Below are 27,620 nucleotides of genomic sequence, written 5' to 3' on the forward strand. Positions count from 1 at the left end.
TTTATTTTTCATCTGACTATTATTTTTATAACTTATGAAAGATTAATAAATATTATTATATTAAAATTGATAACTTTTTGAATTTTTATAAATATAGAAAAATACTTATTTTCATAAAATAATCATTGTTATTTTTTTTAAATAAATAAAATTAATAACTATAATATTACATCTAACGTAAATTAAACTTTTCAAATTTGTCAGCGCATGCGCGTCTCATACTTCTTTCGCGGCTCACAAAACTTGCGCTGTTGCCACAGCTTTATTAACGTATCCCCTCCTCGGCTAAAGTCTGGTAAATTTTTCATTACTTATTAATAAATATCTCTGAAACTGTGTGGTTATTATCAATGAATTTTTTTTTTTTCAATTGTTAAGTTGTTAGTTAACGTTACTCTAGTTTTTTAAAAAGATCCTAAGAAAAGTTTCTAAGATATAAAAATGTTTGTAGGTAAATTTTTCGATATCCCGTATACCGTAATGTATAAGAGCGTTCAAAACTCAAACTTTGAAATTAAATATCTCGGAAACTAGATGGTCAAAAATTCTCAAATTGCACCAATCGACGCAGAATTATATGAACATTAATCTGCCAAAGTTTAAAAATCCCAAGAAAACGACTCTGGCGAGGGTAAAACCTTAAAAACGTCGATAGTTCAAAAATTACTGTGCAATTTAACAAAAGTCATTATTCAATAAAACAAAATTTCATTTATTTATAGTTCATAAGTCACGGCAGTCACATAGTGATTGAAAGATTGCTATTTGTAATTAATTTTTGATAGAAATTCAAAAAATTAACCACTACCAGCTAACGACTTCACTATCTTATCTATCTTATTCTTTACTGTCATATTTTTATGAATCTAAAGATAGAATAACTGTCAAAAAATATTTTACAAAAATAAAATAATCTTTTTTGTCGCTATTTGTTTGTTATTATTTAATTCTTAAAGAAATGTAAAGTTTAACATTTTAGAACTAAACCTGAGTATCGATATTTGTATAATTAATAAACCTTTTATAGATTTAAAAAACAACTTTCACCACCATCTAGTTGTCACTTTCTTAACTAATTTTCAAAACTTTGAATTTTATTTATTTAAATAATAATAACAAGTATTATTTATAATAATGTTTTCTAAGCACCAAATAAATTCACTCGTATAAATTAATTTTTACAATATTAATTTCATTACTCACTTGTTTTCTGACCGTCATTTTTTTTATTAAACAATGTACTCTGTCTCAATTTGTGAAAATTCATTTAACAAGAATAAGTGAAGTAAAATTTTCGTGTGGAAAAAATTACTTACTCACGTAATTATAAAGTACAATAAATGAAATAATAAATTTTATTTTATCTAAACAAAACTTTAATCGATAATTAATTAATAAATAAATAATATAAATAAATGACATAAAACCGGAAGTGGACTTCAACATCCACCGCGCAGATATTGCGCATGCGTGAGAAGTGACGCGCAGACGCCAAAGTAGGGGCGCGGGGTAATGAACATGCTTTGGCGGAAACACGTACCCATAATGCCTCAGTTATTATAATAGAAATGGCCGACACGATTGAAAGTAAGTTTATTTTTATCATATTTACCTTTTGATAATTATTTATTTATCAGTATTTGTAGCATTAAAAATTACGTGTACTTGGTTGTCGAAAATCAGTGTTTAAGTGGAGCAATAATTTTAGCGAGTACACCTTAGTATTTTTCGGTGGTTGTAATTTAACAAAATCAACATCGTATGTGTTCAAAATTTCAAAAATGACCAATGCAGAATTCAAGCGGGACCGTCGTATGCTCGAGCCTGTACCATCAGCTAGTCGATTTATCGAACAATCGTTTTGTATAAATACTTATTAGTAATATTTTTTTTCTAAATGTTAAATATCATAATTGTTGATGTTATTTTATTCAATTATTTATTTATTATGTTAAATCAAGTCCGCTGTTTTTTTTTCCAAGTTTGTTTTTAAAAATCTAACCGTCAGTAAAGTGTATTTTGTTTTTACAACTCGTGCCTAGTACAGCGAGCCCGTTGGTTATGTTGGAGATATAATTGTGCAAAATATTATATTGTCACTTGATGTTTTTTAAATTTAGATTTAAACGTCAATGTCACTTTTTTAGATTTGTAATTATTTTATTTAATTTTTACTTTTTTTTATTTTGTTCGCTTCAGTGAAAATTATTTTTACCGGAGAATATTATAAAGATATAAATTAAGTACGGAAAAATAATTTTGAATTTTTTTGTTAAATTTCAATGATAATTTTTTATAATTTAATTTTATTAATATTGCAAAAATTAAATAATTTTAGAACTTGCTATTATTATTAATTATTTAAATTAAAAATATTTAATTTTTTAAAACGCACATTTTTTATTTAATTTTATTAATATTGCAAAAGTTAAATAAGTTTACAAATTTTTATTATTATAAATTATTTAAATTAAAAATATTTAATTTTTAAAAATTTTTTATTTAAATTTTTTCATTTTAATTATTTTGAAATTCTATTAAAAAAATTAATAATAATAATAATTATTATTATAGAATTAAAATTGATATTTTAATTTATTTTGCAGACGAGTCAGCAGAGACTTTGCTGTCGATGAAGAATGGTGGTTTTCCGAAGGTGGACGAGATAAAGCAGGAGAAGCGAGATGAGGATGACGAGGAAGAGATGGACATAGACGAACACTCTTACGGTAACAATTCGATGGAGATGGACGAAGAGGACTCTGAGCCAATGCCTGAGTTGGGACCAGCTGCACTGGGGCTTCAAAGAGTTGGAACTAAGCCTCCTCCAAAGAAGGCTAACCCACCTCAGCCGGTCCAGGTTTTAAACAGACGAGGCATGCCTGCGAGAATTCGAAAGAAGAATAAATTATTTTATGATGATATTCTTGTCAATCATCCTCACCACAGGTATTTATTTCAAATCAATTATTTATTAAAAATTATAATTTTTTTTTTCATTTTACAAATTTACAATTTTTTTTATAAAATTTATAATACTGAAATTAGCAGACATCGGAGAATTTTTTGGGTTTTTATAATTTATTATAAAAAAAAAATTAAATAAATTCAGACTTGTAATTTTTTAAAAATTCTAACGTGAAATTTTTTTAATAAAAATTTAATTATTAAATGTCTGATAAATTCAATTTTATTAATTTTTTTTTTAAACAATTTCAATTTTCAAAATAAAAATTACGATTTTGTTTAATTCTACAAACTTACAACTTTTTTATAAATTTTATAATACTGAAATTAGCAAACGTCTGACAATTTTTTGAATTTTTATAATTAACTATAAAAAAATTCACACTTGTAATTTTTAAAAATTTAAGCGTGAAATTTTTTTAATAAAAATTTAATTATTAAATGTCTTATCTGGTAAATTCAGTGTTATTAAATTTTTTTTAAAACTAAATATCAATTTTAAAAATAAAAATTATTATAATTTTTTTTTAATTCTACAAATTTACAATTTTTTTTTTTTAATAAATTTTATACTGAAATTACAAGATATCTGACAAATTTTTGAATTTTTGTAATTTACTATAAAAAAATATTTTAAAAAATTTACACTTGTAATTTTTTTTAAATTTTGAAGTGAAATTTTTTTAATAAAAATTAAATTATTAAATGTCCGGTAAATTCAGTATTATTAAATTTTTTTTTCTTAAGCTAAATTTCAATTTTAAAAATATAAATAATTATTCAAAATTATTATAATTCTTTTTATAAATTTAAAAATACTGAAATTAGCAGACATCTGACAATTCTTTGAATTTTTATAATCAATCACAAAAAAATATTTTAAAAAATTCACACTTGTAATTATTTAAAAATTTTTACATGAAATTTTTTTAATAAAAATTTAATTATTAAATGTTTGGTAAATTCAGTATTATTCAATTATTCTTTTTTAAACTAAATTTCAATTTTTTAAATAAAAATAATAATTTTTTTTTTCTTTAATTCTACAAATCTACAATTTCTTTTTATAAATTTTATATTGAAATTAGCAAACATCTGATAAATTTTTGAATTTTTATAATTAATCACAAAAAAATATTTAAAAAAATTCACACTTGTAATTTTTTTTAAATTTTAACATGAAATTTTTTTGATAAAAATTTAATTATCAAATGTCTAATAAATTCAGTATTATTAAATTTTTCAAATTATAAATTTCAATTTTAAAAATAAAAATAATTTCCAGAATAAAAAAAGAACCAGGAACCCCAGAGGTAAAACAATCACCCCGTAGAATGTTAAAACCATCTTCAGCGAAGAAGCTCCCAAAAAGTCCAGCAGTTGAGGAGAAAAAGAAGCCAGAGCGTGAAAAGCCAGTCCCTCCTCCACCGACACCTCCACCACCACCGGCACCAACTCCATCAAAAGTATCCTCCGTGAAAAAAGAAAAGGACAAGGACAAAGACAAAGACAAAGACAAGGAAAAAGAAAAAGACAAGGAAAAAATCAAAGAAAAGACCCGGGAGAAAGAAAAAGTAAAGGAGCCCTTAAAGGCCGTGAGACCGAGTTCTCCAGACCGCAGAATCGGGCAGAAGATCGGGATGAGACTCCGAAACTTGTTGAAGCTGCCAAAAGCCCACAAGTGGGTCTGCTACGAGTGGTTCTACAGCAACATCGACAAGACACTGTTCGAGGGCGACAACGACTTCATGATCTGCTTGAAGGAATCTTTCCCTCAGCTGAAGTCGCGCAAGCTGACCCGAGTCGAGTGGTGCAAGATCAGGAGAATGATGGGAAAACCCCGTCGCTGCTCTCAATCCTTCTTCGAGGAGGAGCGGAAGGAGCTGGAGCGCAAGAGACAGAAAATCCGGATGCTCCAGCAGAGAAAGACTGGAGACGTGAACAGCTTCAAAGATTTGCCGCCGGAGATCCCTCTTCAGCTGGTGATTGGCCAGAAGGTCACTGCGAGGCTCAGAAAGCCTCAGGATGGTTTGTTCACTGGAAGCATCGACGCTGTGGACACTAGCAACAATACCTACAGAATAACCTTCGAGCGAGGCGGTCTGGGCACTCACAGTGTCCCGGATTATGAAGTCCTGTCCAATGACCCTCCGGAGACCATCAGTGTCTCGTCGTTCTCTCAAAAATTCCGACCTAGGCACATCAGCTACGTCCCTTCGCCTCCTTACGCCCTCAAGTTGCGCTCTCCGAGGGTCAATAATGATCCGCTGATCTCCAACGCCGCCATATCCTCGGCTAAGAAGTCCCAACTTGGCGGCGTGATCAATGGCTACCCGATAAGACTGCTGGATAATATTGTCAGAGTCACCAAGATCTTGAACGCAAAGAAATTGAGGATCCAGAAGATCAAGGAGCTGAACACTGCTGCGGAAAAAAGCAAGTCCTTTGGGGATGAATTGCCCCAGGATTTTGAACGCAAGTACGCAGCTATTGTTGTCGAGCTGGAGAAAATGAACGCTAGCTTGCAGGATTACTTGAATGATGTTCAGGAACTATGTCAGGAAATTGCTCCGGAGCCGAGTATTGCTGCGATGCTTGCTCCGAGTCATTTGAGAGAACGGTGCAGGCAAGAAGCTGCTGATATGGTTTCTAGGCATAATATTATGAGTGATAAAGGACCTTCTAAGATGGACCAGCTGGTTACTGATTTAACTGCTTTGATGCTTCAAGTCAAGGTAATTTTTTTTTTATTTATTTATTTATTGACACTAAAATTACCAGACAATACAATTTTTTTATTTTATTAATTTAATTACAACTTAAAAGAAAATTTTACAGTTTTATAAATTGCGTAACAGATGCCATAAGGGCGTATAATAAAAATTTAATTTTTTTTTAAGTCCAAAAAAATTTTTAGTTTGGAGAAAAATTTTTTTTTCCATTTCTGCACGTTTTATTCAAAAATAAGTTGATTCCCGAAAAAAATTTTTTTTATACGCTCTTACACGGAAAGAACAAGATGACACTGGATATCATCCCAGATTATACTCAGTGATATCTGTGGTGAAAAAAAATTTCAGATTGTAGCTAAAAAAAATTCAGATTATACTGAGTGATATCTGAATTATACTTATTGTAATTTGGATTATACTCATTGTAATCTAGATTATACTAGCTACTATCTGAAATTTTTTTTTTACTCAGTATCATCTGGGATGATATTAAGTGTCATCTTGTTTTTTCCGTGTACGGCTGCCGGGACCCACCTTGGATATCATAAGGGCATATAATAGAAATTTTATTTTTTTTTTCCAAGTCCAAAAAAATTTTTTTTGTATTTCTGGTAATTTCATGAAAAAATACGTCGGTTCTCCAAAAAAAAAATTTTTTATACGCCCTTATGGCTTTTCACCGGGACTTTTTTCCGGATAATTTATATTTAAATTTATGTTAAATTCAGTATTATTTTATTTCACAGTACTAAAGTTAGCCGACGTTTTTTATTTTATTATTTTTTTTTTTTCATTCATTAAATTAGAACTAAAAAATATTTAAAAAAAATTGCACTTATAGTTTTTCAAGTTTTTTACAAATAAAATTTTTTTTTACGATAAGTTTTTTAATAAAAAAAATTCGTAAAATTTTTAGATGTCTAATTTAATTAAAATTTTTTAATTTTTTACTATTCAAAATTAATTAATCAGCCTACGTGGTTAAATTAAAATAAAAATAGTTATTAATATAAATATTAAAGAAATTGTACATTTTTATAAATATGAAAAAAATTTTTTTTAATAATTTATTGAGAAAAATTTATCTGATAATTTTAGTTTTATATTTATTATTAGAATTGTTGGAATTTTTTTAGACAAAATTTATAATTTTTAAATAATTATAATTTAAAACTTTATTTTTTCAGTCACTATCAGACTCTGACCGCAACGCCTACGAGTTAAAAGTCCTGCAAGGTACAATGGAGCAAATAAGATCAAAATTGAACCCCAAGAACCAGCAAGTATTTCAAAATTGCGTTGAAATTCACATGAAACACATTCAACTTGGCCTTGGACAAATGGGAGGATTGACGCCGTTCATGGCTCCCAAAGCTTAGATAAGCCAATAAATTTTTTTTGCTTCAAATTTTATTTTATTTTATTTAAGCAACGCTGTTATTAATTGCCGGTGGAATTTTTACGGCTGTTAAAGAATTATGTAAAAAGTTTATCGATATGAATTAATGATAATAATTAATACTTTCTTTTTTAAATTAATTGAGTGACTAATTTTAATGATTGAGCAAAGGTTTAAATTTTCTTGCGAATGATTAAGTTGATGGTTCAATTATTTACTTAGTGTTAAAATCTAGAATTATTGTACACTTTTATTGTCAAATAAATGTTATAAATAAAACGCACTGTATATTTATAACAATATATATTAATACCAATAATTATTGTAATGATTAGTGATATTGTAAAAATTAATTAAATTTGATAAAAAAATTTTTCAAATTATTTTTAATGGTGTTTCATTATTATTAATAAAAATAATTTAATTTTCAGCTTAAGTATTAAAAAAAAAAAATGAATTTTATTTATTGTTTTTATTATAATTATTTACATAATCTTAATTTGAGTTACAAATATTTAAATAAAAAATTAAATTATCTAAATTTATTTCAGTGCGCTCTTTAATTATAATTAATAACAATTACTGAAAAAAAATTCAAAGTATTTTAAATCACCGAAATTTTTACGTATTTTAAATTGAAATAAAAAAAAATAGTTTAATAAAAAATTTTCCGTGTAATTAGTTAATTAATTAAGAATAATATTTTATTATAATTTATTTAAATACAATTACAGTGTGAATTTAAATTATTCCAGAACTTACAATTAAACAAAATAAGAATTCAATTGAAACTAAATCAATTGCATGAATAATTTTGTTACTTTTTTTGTCTACCGACAAATCGATACTCCAAAAAAAACTTTTATTAATCATTGGCTGCATTCAAGTTTACCAAGTTCTTAGCAGATCTGAGCATATCTTGTAGCAACAACTTAAAATAACTATATTATTTTTTTTTTAAATCTATAATAAAACAATTCAAGGTATATTTATTTAAGTGTGTTTAAAATTAATTTTTTTGGTAGATAAAGTCAGCCCTCCTCAGAACTTAGTAAACCTGAACGCAGCCATTGTAATTACATAATACAAAACCTATTTTTTATTACTCTCTAAAGCCTCCAGAAGAGCATCAGCGTCCTCGGAAGTCTTAACCCTGAGGTAAACCGGAACTGGAGGAGGTTTGGAGTCAGCAAGGGGCAAGCACATCAGCATCACTGTGTTTTTATTAATTTTCTTAGTGGGAACAGCTTTAGTCAGCAAGGTGTTTAGCAGCAAGTTCCCAAGAGTGGTCTCAGCGCGTACAATCAGCTGTGTTTTTTCATTCGGCGTGGGCTTAAGGAAAAGAACTCCAATTCCGCGGTCGCTAAACGCGCCAGTTTCTTTATTTTTCAGATAAACTTTGCACCTTTTTTCATAAATGGCTCCTTCTTCGGTAACAGGCTTAATTTCAACCTTCGGCGGTTCATCTTCATCGTCTTTGTCTTCATCCCTGCTCTCCTCGGGAACGCACTTGCCGATATTGAAGCTATGAGGCTTCGCTGATCCGAAAGTGAAGCTTGCTGGAGATCCTGAATTAGAACTTCCGAAGCTGAACAGCGAAGTTGTCTGTGGGAATGTCAGAGATTTTTTTTCAATTGAACTAGCATTTTTATTTTTATCAGAGTCTGCTTCTTTATTGCTTGACAATTCTTTAGCTGAAGATGTCGCGCTGGAAATTCCGCTGAAGATACTTTTGGATTGCGTTGACCTAAAGATAGAAGCTGGTGGCTTGTCACTCGACGGAAGTTCAACAGAAGTTGATGCTGATGAAGATACCGGGGCTGAAGTTGACGCTGTGGATTGACCAGATGTGAAAATCCCACTTGGACTCTTCTTCTTTTCTTCTTCTTGGCTAGACTTTTCTTTTTCGCAAGACTTGCCGTACTGGATCTGGATTATCTTGAGATGATTTTCGTAGTCGCGGAAAATTGGAGACAGGATGCAAAACGCGTTCGAATCGACGTGGGTTTTTATCCACTGGCTCACGCTTTGGTTCAGGTCCTTTAGCTTCGCGTAGTACTCGGACGACATCGCGAATATCTCCTTGTTTTTGTTTGCAGCTTCCTCGACTTTATTGGTAGACTTGGCGATGATGCTGCTGGTGGTGGTGGTGGGGGTGGTCGTGGTGGTTGGCTTTGAAGAGTCGTTAAGCTTAGTGCTGGATGATGAAGAGAGGCCGTTGTCCGTGGCTTTTGTACCGTTGGTGGTTGGGGTTATTTTTGAGAAAATGCTGGTAGTTTTTGTCGCCGTGGAAGTTGGTAAGCTGGCGGTCGTCGTGCTTGATTTGCTCAGGAAACTAAATGCTGATGTCGGCGCTGCTGAGGATACTTTGAAGCCGGAGAAACTACCGAATGCGTTCTTTGTTGGAGGAGCCTGGAAGAATTTTTAGTTAGATAATTTTTTTTTTTGTTATTGATCGATTTTATTTTTTGATACTGAAGTTAACGGCTGATTGTTATTGGATTTTTTATAACCAATCAATTATAAAATAAAATGATACTGAATTTAAAAATTTTTTTTAATCTTTCTTATTAAAAAAAAGTTTTCGCGCCAAATTGATAGAAAATTTTATTTATGAATAGAAAATACTTGGATATAAATATTAAAAAAAAAAAAAAATACTTAAATTTAAGGTCTAAGTTATGAGAAATACAGTAATGCTAAAAAAAATCAGATATAAAAATTTTGCAGTTACTGTGTTTTAAAATTGGGCAGCCGTGAATTTAATAAACTTCTAAAATTTTTTTAGATTTTTGTATAACAATTAAATTATAATAAAAAAAAAAATGTATTAAAAAAATTCAAGATGTAAAAATTAAAAAAAAAAATTAAAATTGCGAATTTTTCCAAATGTATTTTTTTTTTATAGAATCAATTATAGCAATAACAATTGATTCTAAAAATACATTTGAAAAATTCGTAATTTTTATTTTTTTTTTTTTAATTTTTACATGTGGAATTTTTTTGATAAATTTTTTTTACTATAATTTAATTGTTACACTTGGAAAATTTGATTTTCTTTATCGTTTTTTTTTTTGTTTTATATTTTACACTCTAAAGACAATTGTATTTTTGAACATGTACTACTCACCACATCTGTTAGAAAAAGTACTAAAGGATTAATACCCCTGTACATTTTCCTCAACTCAGATAATAAATAAAAAATTAAAAAATAATTTAATTGTTACAAAAATCTAAACAATTTTTAGACGTCTGTTAAGGTATTACCCTCGCCAGAGTCGTTTTCTTAGGATTTTTTTTAAACTTTGGCAGATTAATGTTCATATAATTCTGCGTTGATTGGCGCAATTTGAGAATTTTTGACCATCTAGTTTCCGAGATATTTAATTTCAAAGTTTGAGTTTTGAACGCTCTTATACATTACGGTATACGGGATATCGAAAAATTTACCTACAAACATTTTCATATCTTAGAAACTTTTCTTAGGATCTTTTTAAAAAACTAGAGTAACGTTAACTAACAACTTAACAATTGAAAAAAAAAAATTCATTGATAATAACCACACAGTTTCAGAGATATTTATTAATAAGTAATGAAAAATTTACCAGACTTTAGCCGAGGAGGGGATACGTTAATAAAGCTGTGGCAACAGCGCAAGTTTTGTGAACCGCGAAAGAAGTATGAGACGCGCATGCGCTGACAAATTTGAAAAGTTTAATTTACGTTAGATGTAATATTATAGTTATTAATTTTATTTATTTAAAAAAAATAACAATGATTATTTTATGAAAATAAGTATTTTTCTATATTTATAAAAATTCAAAAAGTTATCAATTTTAATATAATAATATTTATTAATCTTTCATAAGTTATAAAAATAATAGTCAGATGAAAAAATAAAAAAAATACTAAAATTTAAAATCAGTTAATACATCAATATAAAAAAATTAGTTACTGATTTTTCTGAAAAAACAAAACATTGTCAATTATTTTTTTTCTATTTGTTATTTGCATAGTTATTTTCATATTTGCTAGAGATTTCTGTCGTTTTTCAAGGACTTTTTTTATGAATCGTCCTTTATAAGTCAATTTTTCAGACATTGTAATTATATTTCTGAATAAATGTATGTAAATAAATAAATAAACGCATGTGTCAAAACAGAGGTTAGTCTACAGTTAGTCCAAAACACTCCAGTATAACCACTATAAAATGTCTCAACGCTCACGCAGTATTGCCAGACTTTTCAAACGATCAGTTTCTCGTTCGTGATTGGCTGAAATAAGTACATAAACAGCAAAAAGTTTTAGGCTTGTCAATAATGACTATCCAGTATGTGTACCATACACTCTAGCATAAACTTTTGACGACGGAAGTCGCGAGGGTGATACCTTAAATTCAGTATCATTTTATTTTATACTACTAAAGTTAGCAGACGTTTTTTATTTTAGTATTTTTTTTTTTTACTTAATAAATTAGAACTGAAAAATATCTTTTAATAATTGCACTAATAATTTTTCAAGTTTTTTACAAATGAAATTTTTTTTTCAATAATTTTTTTAATCAAAAAAATTCTTAAAATTTTTAGATTTCTAATTTAATTTTAGTTCTTAGAAGTGTCTTTTTACACGCAAAAAAATCCTGATAAATCCTCGCACCGTGAAAATTAGGGCTTTTACATTTACACAGTTTAGATTTAAGGCCCTTATATTTACGCGGCGTAGATTTATCAGGACTTTTTTTTACGTATAAATAGACATGTCCTTAATTTTTTACAGTTTAAAATTAATTAATCAGCCCACGTGGTTAAATAAAAATAAAAATAGCTATTAATATTAATATAAATATTAAAATCAATATAAATATCAAAATTAATATAAACATAAAAATCAATATCAATATAAATAAATAAAAAAACAAAAATTTACTTCTGATCCAGGAACTATTCTCCGCTTAGCAGTTTTAACAACTCTCTTCTGTAACTCCTCCGGTGATGCGGCTGTGAATGTTCCCGCATCTTCTGGTTCTTCCTCATTATTCCAATTGTCGTGGTTCAATTCACTAGTTGCGTTCCTTTTACCTGCCATGACTGCAATGAATAAATAAAAAATAATAATTACAGAATAAAATCAACTTTTTTAAAATAAACAATACTAATAAAATATTTTGTAACACTAAAGTTGTTGATACACGTTAAACCTAACCTAAAAGCCAAAAAATATTAATACACATATTAAAAACAATAAATAACAAAAATTATCAATGCAAATAATTTACCTGTACATACGTCGTACTATTACCTAAAAAATCTTATTAATAATAAATAATATCAGTATTAAATATCAAAACTAAATGTAGGCTCTCCAACGCTGTTTTTTTACACGATGCGCGTGAGTCAAGTTTACAAATGTCACTTAACCTCAACTTCAAATACTTCAACCCTCCCTAATTACTCATTCATTAATACTCTACAATTTTCACCAACAACTCTATTCATCTCTAATTACCTTGAATTATCACTTAACTATAGTTATTTCCGCAAACAATTACAAAATAAAAAACTAAATAAATAAAAAATTCAAATTCCGTAAATTTGCCCGCGAAAATTAATCAGTGCAGTTATTTCCAAAATGGCGAGCAATTTTCCTTCAATTATTTTTCTTAATTCCTAAAAAAACTAATTAAACTTAAATTCACATAAATAATTATTTTTTACAATTATTTAATTGAAATTTAAAAAATTTACAAATGGCGCGAAAATTCAAATCGCAAAAATCAGCGGACGATTATTTTTTTAATTAAAAAATTAAAAAATAACGGCAATTGATCACAATAAGTAAGAGGGGTACTGAATAATGAGTAATTGAAAATTTTTAAAAGTTTTGCATCCATTATTATTATATTTTGTATGTAGTGTCGCTAGTGTATGTGCAAAAGTTTATTCTGCGCAAGCGCGCGCAAAAACAATGTGTGTGAAAAAGTACATTATGTATTATAAATTTACTATATACAACATATATATACATTGAGAGGCATAGAAGTATGAGTAATGTAATTTAGTGTGTTACCGTATTGTTCGGTAATTCTTGTCTGTGTAAAGTAACAGCAGTCAGTTGACTACAGCGAGAGCGCGAGCAGCCAGGAGTTGACGCTGCGCCGTTAGTGTGTATGCCGCGTAACAGTAAGTACAAGTAAAAGTAATACAAGTATAGAGTAGTACACAGAATTATATATATATATATATAGAGTTTGATCGTAATATATATACATTTACTCATAATTATACATACACGTGCGCATTGGTATTGGTGAGGTTTAGTTCGGGAGAAGATCAGAACGGACAAGTGCCCGTGGGCCTCCGTCGTGGTGGGTTGTTCGTGGTGCGCGCTCTTCGCCGTCACTTATCCGGTGGAGGATTTTTCTCATCTAATTGACATTTTATTATATTCAATTAATTACTCACAATAATCATAATAATACTCACATTAAAATAAATGAATTTTAATTTGTTTTTTGTAGATAAAAAAAAAATAAAATAATTGATAATTAAAAAAAAAAGAGTGGCAAGTGATGAAAATTGGTGATAGCAGCCAGAAATAATGAGAAGATAAATAAAATAAAAAAAGTGTTTAGTTATAACTCCGGGGTTTTGTCCACCGGTTTTACGAGTGTGCCGTGTGATAGTGTACGTGTACTCTCCATTCTTACATTAGAGTATTATACACGAATACGGGCACGATTCATCTACTCTCTTGCTCCCTCTTAGTTAGTCCTCGTGTCTCTCCCTTGGATCCTAGTATTTAAGTTATAGTTATTGTTTAGTCTTACTCGCTTGCACTCGCGTTACCAACACAAGTACGTGTACTCACTTGATATAACTATACTCAAACTTATACTGATTCATGCCAATACACCAATACTCACTTGTATTAACTAAGTACATTGTAAATATATATATCTATATATATATTAATACTAATACTAATGCTTGTACTTTTACTACTATTACAGGCAGACTTTTTGTACGCGAGAGGGACACGTTTTCCAATAAACACCAAAAATTAACTAACCCGCGGACTTACATTAAATAAGTCGAAAATATTATTTTGATTGCAATAATATTTGGAGCTGGAATTATAATGGAGATATCTAAGGGTCTGCAGAAGGAAATTGTTTTGGTACAAAATAAATTGAAGAACGCCATTTGTGATCATCAGGTAATTTCAAACAAATTATACCTCTTTTTTATTTAAATGTTTGTTTTACTTTAAGTAGGTCATTAAGCATCGGCTCATTTTTTAACAATCTTTATTTACTTATATTTTAGATTTTAAAGTTATATCAGTTTTTTATTTTATTAGAGATTTTTTTTCAAGGCTATCTCATCGATATCTCAAGGCTGTTTTTTTGGTTGTTATGATTCTTCATTGTTTTTTTTTCTCTACCTTTTATTTTCAATAATAATAATAACTGCTACTATTATTATTGTTATTAATATTATTATTTTTATGGAGTAACGGGGAGGGTAATTGGCGTACAGATGTCGATAAGCCGCAACGCGCGTTAGATTGTCCCAGGACGTCTTGCTGGCGCGAAAACAACTAAGCTTCTTCATCGTCAAGTATCTCTATTTATGTTAAGCATGTATTTATAAATTAGTCGATGTGTGGTGTAAAAACAAAAACTCCCATGGTACTTATTCCTAAATAAAAATTTAGTTTTTTATTTAACAAACAAATTTGTTCCAAAAAATTGGTTTTTAATTTTTTTTTAATTTTTAAATATCAATTTTTTTCTCATTTTTTTGCAGCAATTTATTTGTTAAAAAAATTAATAAATGATCAAATATTTTATAAATTAATTTTCACCGAGTAATGACATTATTTAGCACTCACCATTATTTATTTAACAAACAAATTTTTTCCAAAAAATTGTTTTTAAAAAATTGCATTTTTAATTTTTAAATTTTCAATTTTTTTTCTCATTTTTTTACAGTAATTTATTTGTTAAAAAAAAGTTAATAAATTACCAAATATTTTATAAATTAATTGTCACCGAGTAATGACATTAAAATCAACAGTCACTTGACCATTTTTTATTTAACAAACAAATTTGTTCCAAAAAATTGGTTTTTAATTTTTTTTTAATTTTTAAATATCAATTTTTTTCTCATTTTTTTGCAGTAATTTATTTGTTAAAAAAAAGTTAATAAATTACCAAATATTTTCTAAATTAATTTTCATCGAATAATGACATTAAAATCAACAGTCACTTGACCATTTTTTATTTAACAAACAAATTTGTTCCAAAAAAAAGGTTTTTAATTTTTAAATATCAATTTTTTTCTCATTTTTTTGCAGTAATTTATTTGTTAAAAAAATTATTAAATTATCAAATAGTTTCTGAATTAATTTTCATCGAATGACATTAAAGTCAGCAGTCACTTAATCATTTTTTATTAATAATAAAAAGTTTTATTTGCACGACTTTCATCTCTTACAAAATTTGTACATATTTTGCTTCTATATATTTGACCATTTTTTATTTAACAAACAAATTTATTCCAAAAAAATTGTTTTTAAAAAATTGCATTTTTAATTTTAAAAAATTTTTGAATGTCAATTTTTCTTCTCATTTTTTTGCAGTAATTTATTTGTTAAAAAAATTATCAAAAATTTTCTAAATTAATTTTCATCGAATAATGACATTAAAGTCAGCAATCACTTGACCATTTTTTATTTAACAAACAAATTTGTTCCAAAAAATTGTTTTCAAAAAATTGCATTTTTAATTTTTAAATATCAATTTTTTTTTTTTCATTTTTTTGCCATAATTTATTTGTTAAAAAAATTAAATTATTAATTACCTGATAAATTAATTTTCATAACTATTTCTTTGACTTAAAAAAAAAAAAGTTTCCTCACAAAATAAAACTAAATTTATTTGTAAATTAAATACAAGGATATATGTAATGTACAGTTGGTTTTAGGTAATATAACGTCAAAGATGATAGTTACGAAATTATCCACGTGTTTGATGCAACGAACTCGATACAAAGTTTCTAGAATTGCGATTGCGACCGATGAAATCGGGGCTTATGATTATTATTATGAATCGTTATCACGATTCAATTGAAAATAAAAGAATTGAATATTTAAAAAGTTTTACAAACTTTTTTAAAGTATTTTAACTTCTTTTTAATACTAAAATAGGCGATTATTTTTTTTTTTAATTTATTATTGAAAAATTTATATAAACTGAAGTTTGTTTTTGTCAGTTTGTTTGTTATATTTTACAAAGTGATACGACTGACGAGCAGTTCCACTGCGCATCTGTATGAATAATGATAATGCTTATCAATTAGTGTTATTTAACGGATTGTATAAGATAATTAGACCGAATTGTCGGACCTACCCTACATATGTCAGTTACTTAACTCAAGAATTTAATAATAAAATTTTTAAAGTTATTTTTTATTTTTTTGTAAAAAAAAATAATTAAATTTTGTGTAAATTGTTTGCAGTAGTTTGTCAAATAATGTGTAATAAGAAAAGTTTGTAAGTTTGTTTTTTTAAGGATTGAAAAGTTTTATTTTTTTTAATTGAGTTCAAAATAATTCTTTTTATTTTTATAAAAAATAATTAAGAAAATTTGTATCTAAAATTAAAATCTTTGCTTTTTAAAATATAAAGATAGTACTAAAAAAAAACTAATTATTGATTTATCTTGACAGTAATTACATAAAAATAGTTACTTTTAAACTCATTACACTTATCAATGGATTGTATTTAACAATGAATGAAATATTTACGACGCTAATATTCTTTCATAACTTGTTAATGACTGTTTTTATTGATTTATTTATTTCAAGCTAATAGTTAAATATTTATCATGTTTCATCAATTGCAAATAAATTTTAAACATAAATATAAACTCCAATAATTAACAATTACCTTAAAAAAAAAATTGTTTTTTATTATGCAGTTATTTATATTTATTGTATTAAATTTTTATGCTAAAGTTTGTCGTGTCAAGTATTGATATAAATAATAATGAGGAAGTTATGAATTTTACTCATGAGTTTCATTCACTTACTACTCTGTTAATACCGTCATTTATTAGATATAAATTATTTTATTTAATTGGTTATAGTCTATAATTACTGTCAAGTTTTTTTAATTATTACATTTTTTTTTACATTGAAAAATTTATTGTCAATGTTAAATACTTGTAAAAAAATTTTTTCTATTACCCTGGAACAGATTTAAATGTATGAAAGAAATAACTGGGATTTAAAAATGATGATTGTGAAGAGACGAAAACACTTTAGTGTAAAAGAGAAGCGGGGATTCCCGTAGAAGCGCGAAACATTCTTAAAGTTTTAAAAACTCAACTTTTGAAAAGTTCTTGGATGAGAATAATGACAGAGTTAGTTTTCTCTTTCTAGTTAGTTCTCGTCCTTTACTTTGTTTTATTATTTTATACTTCAGTTTTAAATAATTTATATCTCTTTTCGTGTTAACTGGAGGTTTTATAAATATTTTATTTACTATTTACTGAAACAAAAAAAAAATAATAATATTAATAATTTTTTTAACGCTTTGTTATTTTGATAATAATTTTTAATTTATTTTTTTTTTTTTGCAAAATTTTTAAATTTTTAAATTAAAAAAAATTAATTGCTTAAAAATTTTTATCAAAAAATTTTAAGACGAAGTAAATTCAGAAAAAAAAACCAATTAAAAATTTTTAATAATAGACTTTTAGTCACAAAACTCATTATTTAAAACATAAACTGGAATAAAATAAATAAAATACTTAAAGTCAAGTTATTAAAACTTTTCGTGGGAAAAAAAACATTTAATAAAGTCCGGCTTTTTTAGCGATTCCGTTGCAGATATTACCGTTTAATTTACTTTTAGTTTTTTTTTCAAATTTAAATCATCTATTAATTAATCTAATTAAAGTGCGCGAGTACTCGTACGCATATATAACACTCTTTGCTCATTACCCTAAGTTTTGGTCTTTTAAAATAAACTTATTCATTCGAGAGTATTCGTGTATACAAGTTAATCATTTCTACTCGAGTAATTTCTATGCAACTTTGAAATTACGTGGCCTTCTCAATGCCGATGTAGATGACAATGGCTGTAGATTAGTTTTGGCCCGTCTGTCTCATAATTTGTCTTCGCTATACTTCTCTTTACTCGTTTAAAATTACATTTGCTATTTTACATAATTCAGCAATTCGGCTTTGCCCCATTATCCAAACATTAATTACTATTACATCAATTATAAACTTTTTAATAATAATAATAATAATAATAATAATAATCCATCACTATTTTAATCAGCTCCAAGAGAATTGATAATTATAATAATCAGGTTGATCAGACCATAAACGCAATGTTGACAATTATTTCACACTTTATTGCAACGTTTCGTCGGATATCCCGACTTATTCAGGCCATCTAAAATACATACATCAAATAAATAAATTATTTCAATAAACCATGTCAAAATAAAAATTATCAAACAAGTCTTAAATTCATCATTACAATACATATAAAATAATACAATATTTCAAAAAATTTTCCTGTCCGTCATGTATGAAACTCCGGGAACACTGTAACTTGCGAAAAAATGCCTTAATTGAGTTAATATTTTTTTTGTTTAATTCTTTGAAAGAATTGTAGTTCACCGAATGCAAATCGCTAGGTAATTCAGTGTCTTTTATAAACAATTAATAAAATAAAATAAAAATCAGTAGATTTTATATCTATATATATTGTGTACATTTATCTCACTAGAGGCGCTTGCGCATTATCTTGCTATTTTAGCTGTTTTATATATTTTTTTTTTATTTTATTAATGTTTCATAAGTAAATGAGCATTATAAGTCATGCACCTTTGGATTTTCCAACCTTTTTTTTTCGTATTTTCAATATTTTAGCCACAATAATTACTTAAAACTTTTAAAAACTACTGATAAGTTCTATAACTTTATTTTTGAATTTTAAATTAAAATTTTGAAAAAAAAAAAAGAGATAGTGCAAAATCGATAGAGATCTTTTTTTATAGGAAATTTGATTTTCCATAAAAAAAGGTCTAATATAATTTTTTCGTATTTTTAATACTTAACCCAGAATTTTAAATTGGAGCGTGAACATACAAAATAGTTCTTTTTATTCATTAATAATAATTTTCTAAAATATAATAATAATATATCATTTAATTTTATCATCCAATCTTAATTAAAAAATTCTTTATTACATTCCAGATTTGCATGGGGAAGCTCAAGGATGACCCAAATGTAAGTTTCTAAAACAAAACAAATTATACATAATTATCTAAAGTATATAGTATTAAAAACTAGTAACTCTAGAGTTTAATACTTATTTTTACGATAATAATAATTAATAACAATGTAATTGCATAAAAAATAATTTATCTATTAAATATTTCAGAATGCAGATATACGTGGACAAATACAGCAGATTCAGCTCGACATCGTTTCCCTCGGGCGATGCCAGGTGATTGTCACTATAGATTCAACATTATATTACTCTACACTACAATTTTCCCTTACCGTTTTACCTCTACCTTAAATACCTTCCTTTGTGACAGATGCTTGATTTTAGTGAGTGCAAGGCCACATATTGAAAGTTTCCTTTATGAAAAATCGTTTTCCCTTCGTTTATTACTTACTAAATAGATATAAGAAGCCGCATTTGAATCATCAAAAATGAAACTTTAAAAATTTTTCAACAAAAAAATTTGAAATAATTCTTAAAATTTTTTTTTTTAAATTACAAAAAATTTTATCCATTAGTTTTTTCAACAAAAAAATTTTTTTTTTTTTTTTATGAAATTACTAAAAATTTAATCCATTAATTTTTTCAACAAAAACATTTTAAATAATTTAAAAAAAAATTTTTTCTTTTTTATAAAATTACTAAAAATTTATCCATTAATTTTTTTAACAAAAAAATTTTAAATAATTTTCAAAAAAAAATTTTTTTTTATAAAATTACCAAAAATTTTAATTATTAATTTTTTCAAGAAAAAAATTTTAAATAATTCTCCAAAAATTTTTTTTTATAAAATTACTAAAAATTTATCCATTAATTTTTTTTTATTATAAAAAATTAAATATTTCTTGCAAACTTTCCGATGATTAATTAATTATTTCTATGAGTTTCTAGTGTATGTATGCTGAGTAAGGTCCCTCCCCCCCCCTTTATCCTTTATTTCCCCCAGTTCCCAAATTTGTCTTTAATGAAAAATTTAGCTATAAATTATGGCTATTAATTTTGGCTAATAATGGCTAATAATTAATTAGTTTAATAATTAATAATTAATTTGGCCATAATTTATAGCTAAATTTGGGAACTGGGGGAAATAAAGGATAAAGGGGGGGGGGACCTTACTCAGTAGGAATTTTTCGGTAACCGAAAAAATAATTCAGACAGCCCAGACCGGGACTCGAACCCGGATCGTTTGGTTACGCGCCAAAGGCTGTTTCTAGTATATATAGGCTTTTTATGCCCCTTTACACCCCAAGTCTTTCTCAACATTAATGATTTTGCTTGGTTACTGTTCTTTATTTTTGCGGCTGTGGCCTGACTTGTGCTTTCTGTACCGTATTCACCCTGAACCTCACCTTCTCAGGCTGTTGGAACAGAATCATGGGGAAACCACAGAGAAAACCCATGATAGTACAGTCGGAGCTGGGCTAAGTCTACAGTGATTGATAAGGAACTCTTCCTTATCGACTACTGGAGCTTTAGGCCCTTCTCCTAGTGTGCAGAGATTCCTCGTGCTAGCCAACGCTGACTAGAGTAGTGGTCACCCAATTAAGTTGTAGCTTAACTGGGTGATCGCCCAAGTCAGACGTGTGCCGTCCGGCTATCTCTGCCACTTCCAGAGGCTGGCAATGTAACGCACGTTATTTTAAATATAATCACTGAAAAATATTAGTGCGTGCCGGGATCGAACCCGAGTCCCATTCTCTTTCGAAAAGCGGGCACCGAGCCGACTAGGCTATTGCCAGCCTCCTATGATTAATTAATTATTTTATAAAATTAAAGTAGTTTGTCATAAATGTAAAACTAATTTATTCTCATCAATTGTCACGTCACAATTTAATATTTAATGAATTTTCCGCGAGCAAATAATGAATCTTAATATTTCCCCGGACTTTTATCGCGTTAAAATTAATTAATCGTTAATAAAAACGATAAATCATGGGCTTAATTCCCGAAAATGAAGATTAAAGATTCTTGTCGAGGGTTGAGCGTGAAAAATAATTAAACTATTTTTATCACCAGTTGCGCATCGTCGTGATTCGTCGCATCTTCTATTCTCAAGTTGCTGCAGTGCTGACGCGGACTAGTAACATCGATCGTTAATACACAATGTATATTGTGAATTACATTAAATAGTCAGCTAAAATTAATAACTTGTTTATCAGAGGAATTGTAAATTCATCTATCTATCTATTTCATACTATCATCTCCAATAATTTACTAGTTATGTAGATTATTAATAACCTTCGAGCCCTCTATCGCTTTACTACGGAATTATTAATATCTTCTAAAACTTTTGAAGAAGAAAACTAAATCAAATTTTATTATTTTATTATAATACAAAATTAAAGATTTTTATTTTTTAAATTAAAACTCTTGATTAAAATAAAAATAAAATTATTGATCTTTAGAAACAAATCTATGAAAAAAAATCTCGCAGAAATTTATAAAAAGCTTTAAATAAATAACATAATTAAATTTTATAAAAGTTTCCGGATAAATTTAAATTTTATTATTATAATAAAAAGTTAAAGCTTATTATTTTTAATTTTTAATTAAAATTATAGAATAAAAAAATAATTTAATTATTGATCTATAAAAAAAATCCCGCAGAAATTTATAAAAAGCTTTAAATAAATAGCATAATTAAATTTTATAAAAGTTTCCGGAAAAACTTAAATTTTATTATTATAATAAAAAGTTAAAGCTTATTGTTTTTTATTTTTAATTAAAATTATTGATTAAAAAAAAAATAAAATTATTGATCAATAAGTTAGCGATGCGGTAAATTTAAAATCAAACAAAAAAACTCCGCAAAAATTTATAAAAAGCTTTAAATGGCAAAATTAAATTTTTTAAAAATTTCCACAAAAACTTGAATCTTATTATTATTTTTTATTATTATGACTGTTAAGATCGAAGATTAAACATAAGATATAAGTATTTAAGAGGGATACGGATCAATAGAAAGAATGCTACTGCATCTTAGGTCGCAACGTTTCGCTATATTTCCTCAGCTTCATCAGGCTCTCTAAAATCGCTTAGCATTCATGTCATACCATCCAATGCCTCGCATATCAACATATGTATATTTAAAATCATGTACTCGTTACGATATACAAAAACTTTAAATAAAAAGACTCACACCAAATTAACAATAAAAATAATACATCAAGTCAATAATTTTCTGACAAACTGAATAACATACAGTTGTTGTCATGACGTAAACAAGTCACCGTCGCCATTATTTTTTATAAAAAAAAAACTAAAGATAATTATTTTTAATTTTTAATTAAAATTATTGATTAAAATAAAAATAAAAATTATTGATCTATACAAATAATTCCTCAGAACTCGATAAAAATCTTTAAACAAACAACATAATAAAACTTTTTAAAAAGTTTCGGAAAAACTTAAATTTTATTATTGTAATACAAAATTAAAGCCTATTATTCTTAATTTTTAATGAAAATTATTGATTAAACAAAAACGAAAATAATTGATCAATAAGTTAGCGATGCGGCAAATTTAAAATCAAACAAAAAACCTCGCACAAATTGATAAAAAGCTTTAAACAAATGGCATAATTAAACTTTATAAAAAGTTTCGGAAAAACAAACATAAAAAGCGCTCTATAGCATTGTTGTCGGTTTGTTGGGAAAAGTTTCCCAAAGTTTCGAACGGAACCAACCAACACCTCTGCAAGGTCGTCACCTCGATAGAGTTTTAGTTAGGGGCGTTAAAATCGTTCAAGACTATTCCAAAAGTGGACTTTCCATTTCAAACTTTTACTAAATCTTCATTTTTGATTCCTAAAAAAAAACATCTGAGCTTGAAGCAATCGAAAACTCCGAAAGAAGCAAGTTTATGGATGATAAATGCCTGTTGTTTTATTAATCATAACAAATTTTCGAGTAAATTATTATCTATAGCTCGCCAATAAAGCGTAAGATTCAACTCTGCCGTCCAATCGGCGTTGGCACGCGAACGGCAACCTGGTTCTTATTGATCTTCCCTCTAGCTTTCCAATTGAAACCGCAGAGGAGCAGCAGCAGCTCGACTACGACCTTCCCATCTTTCCATTTTTCCCCGTATATACATTTAATATATACATATATACTACATTTATCTCATTCTCTATTCTTCTCCTCTCTTTGCTTCCATCCCTTCGTACATATATTGTATAAATATATAAGCGCGCTAATATAACTGACTATATGCAGTGTACATACAGATATAAAATTATATATTACACGCAATAAAAAACCCGAGATTCACCAGCGCGATATCGAATTTGAAACTCCCGCGTCTCACCGCGCGTGCGCGCAAGTTTCTGAAGACTACTTCTGAATATTAAACGTTACTCTTCAAGAAGCTATTTATAGAAGTAAATATATAATATAACAATGCAGTTTTGATTGTTTTGATGAGTACATTGATAGCGGTTACATAATTTACGCACTTTTTGTTACTTTTATTTATTATATCCGAATATGATGCTTCCCCAAGCGGCACAAATTTTTAACTTCCCGCTAAGAAAATTGAAAATTTTCAAAAATCGGGAAGTTATTGGTCTACCCCGTTTTTCGAAAATCGAGTTTTCATCAGATCTCGACGTTTTGAGGTCCTAGAAAGCTTTCCTGACTATTCCCGCGCGGGTGTCACTATGTCTGTATGTATGTGTGTGTGTGTGTGTAAGTATGTAAACCTCTTATAACTTTTGAACGGTTGAACCGATTCCATCGCGGTTGATGCCATTCGAAAGGGCTTTGCCAAACTTAGATTTCCTGTTAATTTGAACCGATTCGGACCGATAGATTTTGAGAAATTTGAAGAAATCTACAAAAAAATAGGAAAAAAAATTTTTTCTGAAGTGGTTTTTTTTGGATAATTTTTAAACGGCTTAACCGATCGATTCCAAAAACTAATCAGCTCTCAACCTTGAAAAACCACGTCGATCGCCGCCAATCCGGTCAAAATCGGTTGATTCGTTCGAGAGATATCGTGAACGAAAGAAAACCGAAAAAAGTGTTTTTTCAGAGTTACTCCGAAATTTCTAGTTTGACCAATTGAAAATTAGAAATTCTTTATTAGGCTTAAAAAACTGCATAGAATGCCGCAAACCGCGTAAAAATCGGTTCATTCATTCAAAAGTTATTGCGGTTTAAAAATTCAAAAAATAGTGTCTTATCAAATCTCTATCAGACTTTTGAGCTCGAAGAGCTTTAAAGCATAGGAAAGCAACCTCTTTGAGCTCGAAGAGCTCAAAAACGTCAATAGTGCAATTTTAAGCGCTTAAGTATGGAATTAGCGGGAAGTTGCAGGGATGGCCTTCAGGGTCAACCGTTTTCCTAATTTTTTTAATGTTCATACCGCAATAACTTTTGAATGAATGAACCGATTTTTACGCGGTTGGCGGCATTCTACGCAGTTTTTTAAGCCTCATAAAGAATTTCTAATTTTCAATTGGTCAAACTAGAAATTTCGGAGTAACTCTGAAAAAACATTTTTTTGGGTTTTCTTTCCTGCACGATATCTCTCGAACGAATCAACCGATTTTGACCGGACTGATGGCGATCGACGTGGTTTTTTGAGGTTAAGAGCTGATTAGTTTTTGGAATTGAACCTTTAAGCCGTTTAAAAGTTATTCCAAAAAAACCACATTTGAAAAAAATTTTTTTTTCAGTTTTTTTAAGATTTCTCAAAATCTATTGATCTGAATCGGTTCAAATAGTTTTCAAAATCTAAGTTTGGTCAAGCCCTTTCGAATGGCACCAACCGCGATGAAATCGGTCAAGCTGTTCAAAGGTTATAAGCGGTTCACATACTTTCACACACACACACACACACACACACACACACACACACACACACACACACACACACACACACACACACACACACACACACACATACATACAGACACACATACAGACACCGTGACAACCTCACGGGGATAGTCAGGGAAGCTTCCTGTGACCTTCAAACGTCGAGATCTGATGAAAACTCGACTTTTGCAAAACGGGGCGAAAACAATAACTTCCCGATTTTTGAAAATCTTCGATTTTCTTAGCGGGAAGTTAAAAATAGTGTTCTATGAAACTTCTATCAGACTTTTGAGCTCAAAGAGCTCAAAAGCATAGAAAAGGTATCTTTTTGAGCTCGGAGATCTTAAAACAACACACAGATTGTACTTTTGAGCTCGAAGAGCTCAAAAAAGCGGCCAGGTATTAACGGAATTAGCGGGAAGTTGCAGGGATGGCCTTTAGGGTCAACCGTTTTCCTAATTTTTTTGGTAATATTTTGTTGAATTTAAGTTGACAATTACTAATTTTTCACTTCTTGTTAAATAAAGTTTACCAAAAAGTCAACAGTTTTTTATGTGACGCTTAACTTAACTTTTCATGTCATGCTAACTTAACTTTTCTTCCTAACCACCATTTTTTCGACCGCTTTAAGTTTGTTCTAATGTTTCAATTGAGAAATTTGATACTTTTTCGAAGTTGTTATTGTAACTTTATTATAATATTGAGTTTCTATATTAATTTTAATTATGAGTACACTTTAGCTGCAATTTAAAAAATATTTAATTACCAATTCAATTTCCGCGCATGCACGTAAGTTTCTGAAGACTACTTCTGGATATGAAACGTTATTATTTAAGAAGCTATTTATAGAAGTAAATATATAATATAACAATGCAGTTTTAATCGTTTTGATGAGTACATTGATAGTGGTTACATAATTTACGCATTTTTTGTTACTTTTTTATTTACGATATCATAATATGATGCATTGTTTCATGCTAACCTAACTTTTCTTCCTCACCGCCATATTTTCGGCCGCTTGTACTTAGTTCTGATATTTCAATTCCAAAATTTGATACTTTTTCGCAGTTTTTATTGAAACTTTATTATAATATTTAATTTCTAGGTATTAATTTCAATTATGCGTAAACTTTAGCCACAGTTTAAATAATATTTTATTAATAATTAAATTTCATTGCGGATAAAATTTGAAAAAACTTGTTGTTTACTTTCAGAAGAAAAGTTGAATAAATTTTTGTTTGAAGCTATAAAAAAAACTATGAATATATTTTAATTTTTATTAATCAATAATATTAATATTAATGATTATATCTGAAGAAAACAAAAAAATTTCTTTGTTACGGCGCACCTAGCTTAAAAATCGTTATACAGCCACTTTGGCACAACGCCTTGAGCTTTACTTTAAGCGTATTTTCTTCTTCAGCTTCTTTGCTCGTTAATGATGGGAGTACAAAGGAAATTATCTTTATTTCTTCTCGTTAATTATTTATTGAAATTAAAGTACGATTAAGAGCTGAAGAAGATATTTTATTTATTTTTAAATAATTAGAAATAATATTAATATAAATTAATAATAATTATTATGGGAAGAATAGTATTTTTATTTATGAAAAATAAAAATAATTTATAGACAAATAATAGTTTATATTTGTGATTATTTATATGATATATTATTCAATTTGACTAGCTAGTTCTTGAAAAGTAATTCTTGAATCTTGTTTTAAATTCTTTAAGAGTTTTTTCTAGCGCACTAATATTATTGAAGAGCCGATCGATCACAGAAATACCTACCGGGTGTTTACTCTTCGGGATGTTTTATATATACATATATTCTTTTGGATATTCAGGGTGTTTCATTTGCATTTTTTATCATCCCAAACTAAGCCTTAAGGGCTTGTTTTTAATTCAAGCGCAAATCTTATCTCAAGTCAATTACTTTTTTTTTTTTGTTAATATTTTTTCTCGGTTAATTTTTTTTATTATTAAAACAGAAGTTGCACGCGCTTTTAACTTTATAATTCAATTTTGTAACATTAATTATTATTGATTTATTATAAATTTAATTTTATTGTTTGTGCGAAATTGAAGTAGGTCAAAAATTAAAAAGTTTTGTTGATTTAATTACGGAAAAGTTATTTTTAAAATTAGAAAAAAAAATTTTTAGGATAAATTTTATTTTTAATTGAAAAAAAACTATTTAAATATTTCATTAAAATTCATGAATAATTTTTTTTTTTTAGTTAACGCTCAAAAAAATTTTTAAAATTATATTTTAATAAAATTTTGTTTAAAATTTTAGTAAAAAAAATAATTAAAGTTAATATTAAATAAAAAAAAAAATTGTCAAAAATTTTTGAATCAAAAAATAAATTATTTTATTTAAAAATT

At 27.7% G+C, this 27,620-nt stretch overlaps 3 protein-coding genes across 15 annotated transcripts in view; 2 read left to right on the plus strand and 1 right to left on the minus strand.

Annotated features, from left to right (window-relative positions):
* Positions 1-1,435: 1,435 nt before the first annotated feature.
* Positions 1,436-7,238, plus strand: LOC123267730 (protein lin-9 homolog). Of its 7 annotated transcripts, none has more exons than XM_044732543.1 (4): positions 1,436-1,587; positions 2,607-2,949; positions 4,253-5,702; positions 6,887-7,238. In XM_044732543.1, the coding sequence occupies exons 1-4, from the start codon at positions 1,569-1,571 to the stop codon at positions 7,076-7,078; spliced, it is 2,004 nt and encodes a 667-aa protein (XP_044588478.1). In that variant the 5' UTR covers positions 1,436-1,568; the 3' UTR covers positions 7,079-7,238. The 7 variants fall into 7 exon arrangements, with proteins under 7 accessions (XP_044588478.1, XP_044588477.1, XP_044588482.1 ...); XM_044732542.1 differs by lacking the exon at positions 1,436-1,587 and adding an exon at positions 1,763-1,863; XM_044732547.1 differs by lacking the exon at positions 1,436-1,587 and adding an exon at positions 1,786-1,879.
* A 680-nt stretch (positions 7,239-7,918) lies between these two features.
* LOC123266514 (nuclear pore complex protein Nup50) lies at positions 7,919-12,653 on the minus strand. Of its 3 annotated transcripts, XM_044730793.1 has the most exons (4): positions 12,374-12,653; positions 12,025-12,185; positions 8,172-9,510; positions 7,919-7,973 (listed from the first exon to the last, which is right to left on the minus strand). In XM_044730793.1, the coding sequence occupies exons 2-3, from the start codon at positions 12,181-12,183 to the stop codon at positions 8,191-8,193; spliced, it is 1,479 nt and encodes a 492-aa protein (XP_044586728.1). In that variant the 5' UTR covers positions 12,184-12,185; positions 12,374-12,653; the 3' UTR covers positions 7,919-7,973; positions 8,172-8,190. The 3 variants fall into 3 exon arrangements, with proteins under 3 accessions (XP_044586728.1, XP_044586729.1, XP_044586726.1); XM_044730791.1 differs by lacking the exon at positions 7,919-7,973 and having other exon boundaries at positions 8,056-9,510; XM_044730794.1 differs by lacking the exons at positions 7,919-7,973; positions 12,374-12,653 and having other exon boundaries at positions 8,054-9,510.
* A 502-nt stretch (positions 12,654-13,155) lies between these two features.
* The window catches only part of LOC123266512 (mucin-5AC-like), a 28,929-nt gene continuing 14,464 nt past the window's right edge, over positions 13,156-27,620 (plus strand). Inside the window, exons 1-4 of one of the 5 annotated variants that reach the window (XM_044730786.1) lie at positions 13,156-13,277; positions 14,108-14,313; positions 19,377-19,409; positions 19,564-19,629. In XM_044730786.1, the coding sequence (XP_044586721.1) occupies positions 14,236-14,313; positions 19,377-19,409; positions 19,564-19,629 (177 nt within the window). In that variant the 5' untranslated portion in view covers positions 13,156-13,277; positions 14,108-14,235. The other 4 variants (XM_044730790.1, XM_044730788.1, XM_044730787.1 and 1 more) reach the window with 4 other exon arrangements.

This window comes from Cotesia glomerata, linkage group LG6, assembly GCF_020080835.1.
Source record: "Cotesia glomerata isolate CgM1 linkage group LG6, MPM_Cglom_v2.3, whole genome shotgun sequence".
NCBI lineage: Eukaryota > Metazoa > Arthropoda > Insecta > Hymenoptera > Braconidae > Cotesia > Cotesia glomerata.